Below are 13012 nucleotides of genomic sequence, written 5' to 3'. Positions count from 1 at the left end.
CAGGGTTTTTACTTGCAAACATCAAAATCTAACCTAGTTAGTTTACACAGAGAATATATTTATTAAAGGATATCAGCTCACAGACCCTCGAGGAGGGAAAGAGATTCAGGCTTTGCAGCTAAAAACACTGGCTGAATCATAATGTAGGAGCTTCCCCAGAAGAAGACATCCTAACAACGCTGCTCAGCACAGATCCCACAGCCATGCTGATGAAGCTAGGGGACTAGGTTCTGGGAGCTCTGACGGCTTTCTCGAGAATTTAGCCACTGACCTTGCTCCCTCACTAAAGTAAGTTTTGCTTACGTTGCTCACTTCCTCTTTTTGCTCAGTTCCTTAACGAAGTTTCACATTGGAGGAGTGTACTGGCAGAGCCAGAAACACAAGCTCATGGCCTGGCTGCAAAGGTAGAGAGAACGAATGCATTTTGGCTTCTATCTAAAAGGAGAGGCTCAATGTGAGAAATTCTCCAAATGTAGAAGGGTCTGCAGGAAGTGAAGAGTGGTCACATACATGATAAATGTCCTCCACATCCATTCCAATTCATACTTCACACTGCAGCCAGCTCATTCTAAAATACACAGCTGATTATGTTATTAACTTACGTTAAATTAATTGTGGAAATTTAAAAACAGAAGTACAGATATACCAGGATAAGGAACCTCCATGTGTCTCCCACCCAACTTCAACAAATATTTTGCCAATCCTGTTACATCTCTTTTACTGATATCCTTCCCCCACTGGAGTATTTTGAGGCAAATCCCAGAAATCATATAATTTCTATCATAAACTCTTTAGTACCTTTAACAGATAAGGAGCTTTTTAAAAGCATAACCAATAACACACATCTCAGAATTTACAGTAATTCCTTAATATTTAATGGTGAGTCCAGTTTCAAATTTCTCCAGTTACCTCAAAAATACCCTTTTACATTTGACTTAAAACAAGATCCAAAATAAGATCTATATAATGCATTTGACTTATATATCTGAAGTTTCTTTTCATCTATGACTGCTGATCTCTCAACTTTTATTTTTTCCACGGCATTTTTTTTTTTAATTTTAAGAAACTGGACCATTTGTCTATAGAATATATTATCTTCTGGGCTTAGATGATTACTTCCTAGAGGTGGCTTTTAGTTGTATCTTTCGTATTTCCTATAAACTGGTAGTTTACATCTACAGGCTTGATTAGATTCTGACTCAATGTTTTTTGGCAGGAACACTTACATAGGTGGTACTGAGTACTTGCTGCATCAAATCAGGAGGCACGTAACGCTTACCCACTTTTAATGATGTTAAGAGTGATCAGTGCGTTCAGGTGTTGGCTTCATCCAGCCTTTGGAAAGTTCCTCAATAATCTTCCACCTCACTAGTTTTATCATTCACTGATGAATGGTGCCCATATCTATAATATTATTTCACTAAAGGATGCTAGATGGGGGTTTTTCTAATTCTATTAGTCCCTTGTATTTATTAGCTTGGATTATTCTATAGGAGATAACTTTCCCTCATCAATAGTTTATTACCCTGAAGTTTAGATACAGGAAAGGCAGAAGAGAAGCTTAAGTCTTTATTTCCTGGTTTTTAGAGTAAAGAGTTAAAGCCCTAGCAACCTCCAAAGGTGACCAGTGTGTTTCTTACTTTTAGTATCATTATGAACTCACAGATTTTCACACATTTGATGTGTTTAAATTGGCTGCAGATATTATTCTTCTCAATGCTTTAATTGTCCCATTTTTGGCTAGTATAAGTCCCTTTATTTGATTCCTGGGTCCTTTTGGCAAGACAAGCCACAAAATGGAGAATGCCTAAAAATAAAGTCAAACAGAGGTACACGATGAAATATATCACCTCACGCTTGTTAAAATGGCTATCAAAAAGATACAAATAACAACTGTTTGCAAGTATGTAGAGAAAGGGAACCCTCATGTCCTGTTGATAGGAATGTAAATTGGTGTAGCCACCATGGAAAACAGTATAGAGGGTCCTCAAAAAATTAAGAACTACCATGTGATCCAGGAATTCCACTTCTGGGTATATATCCAAAGAAGATGAAGGCAGGATCTCAAAGAGATATCTGCACTCTCATGTTCATTGCAGCATTATTCACAACAGCCAAGATACGATGCACAACCTAGATGTCCATCAACAGATGAATGGATAAGGAAAATGTAAGTAAGTGTGTGTGTATGAATATTATTCAGCCATAAGAAAGGAGACCCTGCCATTTGTGACAAGATGGATGGACCCTGAGGGCATTATGCTAAGTGAAGTAAGTCAGAAAGAAAGGGACAAATACTATATGATATGACTTGTATGTGGAATCTAAAAGAGACAAACTATTAGAGGCAGAGAGTGGAATGACAGTTGCCAGTGGCTAGGCCGTGAAGGAAATGGGGAGATGTTGGTCAAAGAGTATAAACTTCCTGTTATAAGATGAATAAGTTCTAGGGATCTATTGTACAGCATGGTGACTATAGTTAATAACACTGTATTATATACTTAAAAGTTGCTAAGAGAGTAGATAGATCTTAAATGTTTGCACCACGAAAAAAGAAACAGTAATTATGTGATATGATGGAGGTGTTACCTAATGCTATGGTGGTAATCATTTTGCAATACGTAAGTATCAAATCAATATGTTGTACACCTTAAACGTATACAATGTCATATGTCAATTATATGTCGATAAAGCTGGAAAAAAACAAATGACAAAGGGAAAAGATAACCATCTACAAACCAAGGAGAGGCCTCAGAAAAAAACCAACCCTGCTGACAACTTGATCTCAAGCCTTCTAGCTTCCAGAACTATGAAAAATAAATTTTTGTTATTCAAGCCACCCCCCCAAAAAAAGGTACAACAAACAACATAAAGTGCAAATTATAGTGTTTACTCTTAGATTTGAAATATTTATAACTTAGAGTAGGAAACATTTGGAAAAGTATTTAGAAATATTTTTGCATTTTTGGATAATACTGATTATCCATATAGATAGTTCTGTACTAGTCCCTTTTAGCAGCATTCAACTTATGTGAGGTAGTAAAGTGTACATGATGTGATTTAGCCAATTTCTAGTAAACTCGGTAAACTGTTAGATTACAGCTATTTTACCTCAGATTTATTAGCCTGCCTATATTGGGGCTGTCGGGCTTATCCAAATTTAAAATTCTGCAGTTCTGAGTAGCTATGCAGACACAGATTGAAAACCGTTGGGTCTTCCCTACCACTACTGAGAGAGAAAAAATAAATAAGGTAATAGTTTTTCTCTAGAATTTAAGGGAATTAGAAAATGCCAATAATTTTAACAGTTTGCTGTTCAGTATATGTATACAATAACACATATCTGGCTTATGTTTCTAAAGTGAATTATTTATTAGGACTTGGAAAAAAAAGTAGTTATCTGTACTACAGGTAGCAAAATCCATCTTAATCTCTTAATCCTCTTTATTGCTCAAATATGAGCATTATTCATACACATCCATTAACTTAGGGGTTAATTAGTAAGATCCTGAACTAAAATAAGACGGAAAGTGTAGTATTAAAAATCATGACTTATAGAAGCTAAGGGAGGATGGCAGGCATGGTAAGTATAAAATTTAAGTCATGATTTTACTTCATAAGGAAAACTTTATAATAACAGAAAATGCATTTTTTAATAAATAAAAAGGAGATAGCTGTGAATAAAAGTACCTCTATTAGGTAAAAGATTTCTATAATTTCATTCTATTACAGGTAATTCATACAGAACTCTCCTTATGATTTCACTGCATATTCTCTTGTTATTTTAATGACGCCTCTGCAGTTTGACTTAAGAGTATAACTTCACATTTATAGACCACTGTCTATTCACTCATGACTTTATGCCACCCCCCAAAAAATGTCATATGAAGACTATTTCTTTTTTGAGATAAGGAAACTATGATCCAGAATTTTTATATTATCTTGCTATTCATAATTACACACAGAATTCCCTATTTTATTCAATATATGTTCTTGTTATTCAACATATGCAATATCTACAACCTGACTTTAGGAAACTGACTCTTAGCAATCATCTAGAAGCCTTAAAAGAGAAAGTTCCACACAGCAAGTACTTTCCACCACAGTCTTAGCTAGGTTATTCTTGAATCCTTCCATGCCTTACAGAAAAAGCAATGAGTCTTCTGTAAACCACACCCAGGAGTGTGATAGTGAGCACCACGATTCCACACACAAGGCTGAAAGCCCATCGTGGACCCCAGGCAGCGTACACTTGACTGATGAAGACAGGTCCAAGAATCCGTGCTGCACTTCCAGACGCTGTTAACCAGCCCATGTACATACCCTGTTGGGGGAGAAGCAAACTGATACTCAGGTGTAGTTATTTTAAAAGCAAGGATGATGCTAATATTACCAAACTATGACAAACACGAGAATCACTTCCTCCGTTATTTTTAAATTAAAGTACCTCTCTATAAATACAGCAAATAATGAGCAATAAACTTATTTGATATACTGTTTAGGAAAATAAAAGTGTAAAAGAACGAACACTGTCTGCTGAAACGATTTATAAATTTACTTTTTAAGGCTACCATTTATTCTGTACTTGCTATTTTCCAGACACTGTGTCAGGTGCTCTACATATATTGTTTCCAACGTTCACAAATTTCTATGATTGGTATTATCCCCACTTAACAAATGTGGAAGCTAAAGCTCAGAAAATTCAAGTAACTTATCCAAGAGATATGAAGCCCTGTTTGGCTGATTCCACTGTATTAATTTCCACTATACCACAATGTCACTGCTCCAACTACTGTATCCAAAACTATAGCCCATACAATATACCCAAGAACGTGCAATGCAGCATTACTTTTAATATCCTCCAATTGTAAATAACCTGTCAAGCGTGGATTAAGTAAATAAACTATGGTACATTTAATAAATGGAATGCTAAACAGGTGCTTAAAAGAATATGGTCTTATACAGAATAAAATCTTATAACAAGAATAACATCTCTATACACATTGACATGGAAAGAAGGCCACGGTATATTAAGGGGAAAAAAAATCCAAGATGTAAAAAAGGTTTATATACATGAGATATAATTCATTTTATCTTTTTTTAAAAAGGCATGAGGGTGGATATGTTTGAAAAGGCATAAAAAATATCATGACGTGTACAAATGAAGTAAACAGTGGTTGACTTTAGTGTGATGGAGGTAAGGAGAGCCTTCCTTTTCTGCTATATACATTTCAAATTACTTGAATTTTGTTACAACCATCATGTATTGTTTTTGTAATTAATATGCTTTTATTTTTGATTTTGAAAATGTGAAAATATAACTTTATAGATTAAAAAACCCAGAAATTACCAAAATGTTTTACCTATTATTATAGCTTTAATACACTGACGTTAAAATTTTTTCTTTGCTTTATTTCAATAAACATTAATTTCTACCTTGAAAATGTAAAACTATCAATTTAATTTTTATAAAGAACAAGATACTATTTTCATTTTGTTGTCATTTAAATAACTGCTACTAAAAAGAAAAGTCAGAAGTAAAACCTGGAAATAAGCTAAATATATAATAATAGGAAAATGACTAAATAAATGATGATACATACATAAGATGGAATATGTCTCCATTAAAAATAATTTCCTAAAAGAAAATTAAATGTCATGGGAGAATATTTACAGCGTATTGTTATATTTCTTTAAAAAAGCAGATTACAGGGACTTCCCTGGTAGCACAGTGGTTAAGAATCTGCCTGCCAATGCAGGGGACACGGGTTCGAGCCCTGGTCCCGGAAGATACTACGTGCCGCGGAGCAACTAAGCCCATGCGCTGCAACTACTGAGCCTGCGCTCTAAAGCCTGTGAGCCACAACTACTGAGCCCACGTGCCTAGATCCCGTGCTCCACAACAGGAGAAGCCACCCAGTGAGAAGCCTGCACACCACAACCAAGAGTAGCCCCCACTCTCAGCAACCAGAGAAAGCCCATGCAACAAAGACCCAACACAGCCAAAAACAAAACAAATACAGAATGGTCACAAAAAATGTGAGTGCTTACAAGTATACCTCACGCAATTGCAGTGTCATGCTAGCTGACTCACCTGAGGTTTTGGCCCCAGAATTTTTGAATATAATGTATATGACATAACATTGCAGGATGGATAGCCTATTCCAATTAGCACAGCTGATGTGAGGAACTGGGCCAGATGGATCATGGGGGTGTAGAGGCACCAGGCTTGTTCAACTGGGCAACCAGTTGGTCCTTCATTGTGATCTTCTCTTGGAATCTTCCAAAGAGTAATAATTATTTCTCCAAATGTGGTATTAGGGATTGAATTATTATGTAAATCTGTAAGAACAAAATCAGTACAGTGTATTACTTGTTAATTTAAATGAATAACAGGGGCTAACATTATAGAATTATGTATAGCTATACCTTCCCACTGTATTTTGGGAAACTGATGTCCCCAGGGTAACAAGATAAAGAAGCCAACCCATATAACAATGAGTCCTCCCAGCAGAATAGCACGCTCGCCAACCCTGTTAAAGGAGAGAAACTGTAATTAAAAAATGAAACATTGTATTATAACATAGCTTCCTTACTTTTAGAATTTTTAAGACTATAAATAAAATAATATCTTGATACTTTTAGTGATATACTAATTAAAATGAGTGCAAAATATAATTTCCCACTAAAAGGAACCAGGACTCCTCTGAAAACTGGCTGATGTCAGGTCTGGGACAGAAAATATATAAGATGAGCCTGGACACCTTATCATAACAGGAAGAACAGAAATTACCAGTGACTACTAGGTTATGATTACAAGGACTCAGAGGGAATTCCCTGGAGGTCCAGTGGTTAGGGCTGTGAGCTTCTACTGTAGGGGGCACGGGTTCAATCCCTGGTCGGGGAACTAAGATCCTGCAGACCTCACGGCCTGGCCCCCCACCAAAAAAAAGGCCTCAGAGCCAATTTGAGGAAGCTGGCTAAGAATATGACAACGTGAACACCAAAAAGAACAGTAATGACAATGGCTTGAAACACATCAAAATGTTATTTATAAATTCATACTATACTAAAATAAAATACTCTTGGTCATTTTTAGAGGATGTTAGGGAACCCACTCAGTATTTTAAAAATCAGTTAATAAAAGAAAAGGATCACCCTGTCTCTCCTACAAAAACTGTACCTCAGGATAACCAAATAGGTAGTGATGGAAAAGTTCTCTTTATAGAAAGTGTTCCAGCAAATAAATAAAGGAATGATAGAATTAAAATACCAGCATTTTGCACTGATCTATTAATAAATTAATGGATCTAAGGAATGGTCAATGGCCACTTACATCGTAAAAAGAGATAAACAAAACTTTACATTTCTCCTGATGTAAGCACATACCACCACCTATAAAACATTCTTGCCAAAAAACTGAACTCAAGTCTCATCAAGCTTCTAGATCTAAGTACCAATTTTCAAGAAATATAGTAAACACAGGAAAATATTAAAAAACAAACAAAGACACCACAGGGATTTATTCAACAAGATCCAAAATGTGGGAAACTATAGGGCAAACATCTTGGTTGCTTCAATTTGTAAGGGAGAAAAAGAGAGAGATGGAAGAGATGGTAAAGAAACTTATAGATTAAAAGAGACTTAAGAAACGTAAGAGCCTGAGTCAAGTGAGTAAGCTGTGAAATAAAACAATATAAAACAAAACAAATTTTTTTAAAAATTTGAGACAGTGGAGAAAATTTGAATACTCCCTGGATATCTGATGATATTTAGAAATCACTGTTAATTTTTTTAGATGTGATAAATGCTGTCATCATTAACTTTTAGAGATACATACTGAAATATTTATGGAAGACATGAAATGATGTCTAACATCAGCTTCAAAATAATCCAGATGTAGGGGATAGGCAGTGTGGAGTAGGCGGCGGTATAGATGAATCAAGATTGTCCAAGGTTATAATTGTTGAAGCTAGGCAATAGATACTAAACATTCAGTACATGATTCTCTCTGTACCTTTGTATATGTTTGAAATTTTCCATAACAAACAATGAAATATACAGGGACTTCCCTGGTGGCGCAGTGGTTGGGAATCCGCCTGCCAATGCAGGGGACGCAGGTTCAATCCCTGGTCCAGGAGGATCCCACATGATGTGGAGCAGCTGAACCCGTGAGCCACAACTGCTGAGCCTGCGTGCCACAACTACTGGAGCCCATGCGCCTGGAGCCCTTGCTCCGCAACGGGAGAGGCCACTGCAATGAGAGGACTACACACCATGGCAAGGAGTGGCCCCCACTCGCTGCAACTGGAGAGAGCCTGCATGCAGTGATGAGGACCCAACGCAGCCAAGAATGAATGGATTAATTAATAAATTAATTTTTAAAATAAAATATGCAAACAAGATCAAAGATTCCTAAAACAAAACAAACAAACCCAACACCTCCCATTACCCTCAGAATACCTACAAGGCTTCACATCTTTCCAACCTGATCTTCTCCCATTTGCCATTTCTCTCATTCTTCTCTGGCCAAAACGGCCTTTCTGCTTGTTCCTTAAACGTACGAAGCACAGTCTTCTGGGGCAAGAGAGTTCCAGGCCACTGCATGGCTGTTCTCTGACTTCACTGAGGTCTCTGCTTGGATGTAACTTCCGTTTGAGCTGCCCTCCATGAGCAGTCAATCAAAACAACACTTCCCCTCTCTCCCAACCCTGCCTTGCCACTTTTTATTCTCTTCCTCTGCTCTATTCTTCATAGTACTTCCCATGACCTGATTTCACATTTGTGTTTATTAGCTTTCCCCCCAGTAGAATACAAGCTCTTTGAAGGACATGAAATTGGATCATCTGTAAGAATGCCTATCAGCAGGACCACTCTACTTCTGTAGCAAGATGTAATGCATGTACTATTATTTAACTTTGAATATGAATCTATGTCTATGTCTATATCTTGGCCCCTCTACTTGGCTCTATAAGGATAGGAATCTTCGTAGTATTCCCCATAACACCTAACCCTACGCACTGACTCAATATTTGTTAATTGATTGTAGAACTTTATTAAAGTTCTAAAGTATTGTTAAAATATTTTAGGAATAATTAAATCATTAGAACTGTCTAAATTTATCAACTAATGTTCCACTCCAGACTATATGAATGAACTTAATTTTATACAAGTATTTTTTTTAGTGTGCTCTTTACAGTTATACTTTTACAAAATGCTTCTTTAAAAAAGTGTTCTGTGATCAAAGTTACAAAAAACTTTGCGAAATGCTACGTACTCTTGTCATGAAGGTGATATAGTATATATACTGAAGATTTAGAAGTTTTAGAGTAAAGAAGTTTGGTGATTTTAACCAGAATTTTCCACACTTAACCATTAATCTTTCACAGCAGAACAATGTTTTATGAAATACGCTTATAGAAATACTTTAAATAAAACATAATATACAAAAGATACATTAAAAGACAATTATTCACTTTGTAAAATATCTTGCTTTACCAAAGAATATACTACATGGTACAGAAATATGCTCCCTTAATAAATTTTAAATCTGTTTGCAAACATTCAAGGACTAAAACTCATGCATAATGACAGAAAAGCTTTATATTACTTTACTAATATATTCATTTACATCATTAGCTCTGTTTCATGTTTCACTTTAAAAAAAAAAAAGACTTGAAATAAAACCAAAGACAAATAACCTACTTTTTGGAAAGTAATTTTATCCCCATGAAAATAATAACTGCCTCAACTCCAAGAGCAGCAAGTATTATGCCATCATATAACACAGCTTGTTCTCTGGTCCAGGCATACATATCCATTGTTAATGGAGTAACAATGCTAAGAAAAATAAAAAAGAAATTATTCTTCTTTTATTTCAATCATAGGCATTGTTATTTAAAGTTGAAATAGTAAGATTTAATAATGATACCAACACATTCAAGAATCTGCATCCCTTTTAACAATGACACCAGATCTACAGAAACAGAAATTTTAAGACATTTTAAGTACATTTTGTTGTAACATGCACAAGCTACTAAGTTTGGCTGTTTGCATTTTTATTTTTTAATATTTACTGTAATTATATAAGTAACATGTCCAACACTGCAAAAAGTTTGAAAAACAGGAAAAGGAAACAAACCAACCATAATTCCTACCATTCTAATATAATTAAAAAATCATGGTTGTGTTTTGATTTAAACTGGTCTCTTTTCAATGAAATAATGTTATTATGATTAAGTTATTAACTTACTATGATTAAGTTATTAGAAACTTCTGGGATTTTTTTTCTCTTCCTCTGTCTCTTTCATACCTATCTTTGAATGTACATATTTTTCTCCCTACCTCCGAATGCTGCTCTTCCTTTATATGACTATCTGTCTCCTTCCTTGCCAAGCATCCTTTCCTACTTTCTGTCTCCTTCTGTTAACTGGCTAAAAAAGGAATTTAAAAATATTCAAAATATTCATTCTTTTAAAAAAAATCACCATCTTTAATTTTAAAAATCAGATGAGCTGCTTTGGAAGATAGTTCACTCATTTCTCAATAAGTGAAACATAGAATTATCATATGATCCACTTCCTGGTATATACCCAAAAGAACTGAAAGCAGGGACTCAGATACTTGTACACTAATGTTCATAGTAGCATTATTTACAATAGCCAAAAGATGGAAATAACCCACATTTCCACTGACGGATGAATGGATAAACAAAATTGGTATATAAATAACAGTGGAATATTATTCAGCCATAAAAAGGTATAAAATTCTGACACATGCTACAACATGGATGAACCTTGAAAACATCATGCCAAGTGAAACATACAAGACAAAAAATGACAAAAGATGCATGATTCCACTCATATGAAGTACCTAAAATAGGCAAATTCATAAAGAAAGAAAGGCGAATAGAGGAAACCAGGGTCTGGGTGAGGGGGAATGGGACTTAGTGATAAATGGGTGTAGCACTTCTGTTTGGGATGATAAAAAGGTTCTGGAAACGGGTGGTGGTAATGGTTGCACAACACTGTGAATGTATTTAATGCCACTGAATTGTGCAATTAAAAGTAATTAAAATGGTACACCTGAAACAAATACATTATTATATACAAATCTGGCCTCAATAAAAACAAAAGAAAATATGGCAGAAAAGCTCTAAGAATCATAGCAGACTACAAGTTTAATACATGTCCAATAACATGGTTCAAAAATGGGAAATAAATATACAAGAGAATAAATTATATCCTTTAAATTGAAAAAAGAAGTTAAAATAGTAAGTTTATGTTATGTATATTTACCATAATAAAATAAATACCCCCAAAATCAGATGAGCTAAAAATTCCATGTATCTCAATAATTAAAAAAAAAAAAAATCAAGTATATCTGGCATAAAATGTACTGGCATAAAAATGTTACAATATATCAAAAAGTGAAAAAAACAAGTTGTCAAATGATAATATCACATATTCTTGTTGGTTTAAAGACACACACACACACACACACACACCCCTTAATACTTACAGTTGTATAGAAAAAAATGTTTCAAAACAACACACACTGAAGTATTAGCAGTGGTTACCTCCAGGGAAAGAAGTGGATGTGGAAATACAGTTGTAGTGTTTGGAATATTTACAAGAATATACTATTTTAATAATGGAAAGGTATTTGAAAACTTAAAAAGCCATATGACAAGGGACGTCCCTGGTGGTCCAGTGGGTAGAACTCTGCATACCCAACGCAGGGGGCCCGGGTTCAATCCCTGGTTAGGGAACTAGATCCCACATGCATGCTGCAACTTTTAAGAGTTCGCATGCTGCAACTAAGAGTGCACATGTCGCAACTAAGAAGTCCGCATGCTGCATCTAAAAAGATCCCACATGCTGCAACTAAGACCCAGTATGACCAAAATAAATAAATAAATATTTAAAATAAATATATTTTTTTAAAAGCCATATGGTAACTAACAGTCAACAAAGCCTACATGAGGCAGAGATTTTGTAATATACTAGCTTTCTTCAGGATCAGAGCTTAAACAGTTAAAATTTCTAGACTGAACCCAACATATATAAGTAGGGTGCTGCAGGACAGAAGGGAGTGGCAGGATATATTTAAAGTGATGAAAGGGAAAAACTTACAACCAAGATTACTCTACCCAGCAAGGATCTCATTCAGATTCAACAGAGAAATCAAAAGCTTTACAGACAAGCAAAAGCTAAGAGAATTCAACACCACCAAACCAGCTCTACAACAAATTCTAAAGAAACTTCTCTAGGAGGGAAACACAAAAGGAGAAAAAGACCCACAAAAACAAACCCAAAACAATTAAGAAAATGGTAATAGGAGCATACATATCGATAATTACCTTGAATGTAAATGGATTAAATGCTCCAACCAAAAGACAAAGACTGGCTGAATGGATACAAAAACAAGACCCATATATAAGCTGTCTACAAGAGGCCCACTTCAGGTATTTTCCTGGTGGCACAATGGTTAAGAATCTGCCTGCCAACACAGGGGACAGGGGTTCGATCCCTGGTCTGGGAAGATCCCACATATTGCTAAGCAACTAAGCCCGTGACCCACAACTACTGAGCCTGCACTCTAAAGCCCGCAAGCCACAACTACTGAGCCCGCATGCCACAACTACTGAGGCCCGTGTGCCTAGAGCCCGTGCTCCACAACAAGAGAAGCCACTGCAATGAGAAGCCCACACACCACAATGAAGAATAGCCCTCACTCGCCACAACTAGAGAAAGCCCACGCGCAGCAACAAAGACCCAACACAGCCAAAAATAAATTAATTAATTAAAATAATAAAAAAGAGGAGACCCACTTCAGACCTAGGGACACATACAGACTGAAAATGAGGAGATAGAAAAAGATGTGCCATGCAAATGGAAATCAAAAGAAAGCTAGAGTAGCAATACTCATATCAGATAAAATAGACTTTAAAATAAAGACTGTTAAAGAGATAAGGAAGGACACTACATAATGATCAATGGATCAATCCAAG

At 35.6% G+C, this 13012-nt stretch overlaps 1 protein-coding gene across 9 annotated transcripts in view; it reads right to left on the bottom strand.

Annotated features, from left to right (window-relative positions):
- Nucleotides 1-2869: 2869 nt before the first annotated feature.
- Nucleotides 2870-13012, bottom strand: part of MFSD8 (major facilitator superfamily domain containing 8) — a 41569-nt gene continuing 31426 nt past the window's right edge. For 7 of the 9 annotated variants that reach the window (XM_019927908.3, XM_019927909.3, XM_019927914.3 and 4 more), the window contains 4 exons: nt 9706-9840; nt 6430-6533; nt 6095-6342; nt 2870-4324 (listed from right to left, as the gene is read on the bottom strand). In XM_019927908.3, the coding sequence (XP_019783467.1) occupies nt 4118-4324; nt 6095-6342; nt 6430-6533; nt 9706-9840 (694 nt within the window). In that variant the 3' untranslated portion in view covers nt 2870-4117. Of the gene's footprint in view, nt 4325-6094; nt 6343-6429; nt 6534-8467; nt 8638-9705; nt 9841-13012 lie in introns of those variants that run through there. The other 2 variants (XM_019927910.3, XM_019927911.3) reach the window with 2 other exon arrangements.

The sequence above is a fragment of the Tursiops truncatus genome, chromosome 5, assembly GCF_011762595.2.
Source record: "Tursiops truncatus isolate mTurTru1 chromosome 5, mTurTru1.mat.Y, whole genome shotgun sequence".
Classification (NCBI taxonomy): Eukaryota; Metazoa; Chordata; class Mammalia; order Artiodactyla; family Delphinidae; genus Tursiops; species Tursiops truncatus.
Note: the sequence above shows the minus strand (reverse complement) of the source record. Positions and strands in the feature narration are given on the sequence as shown.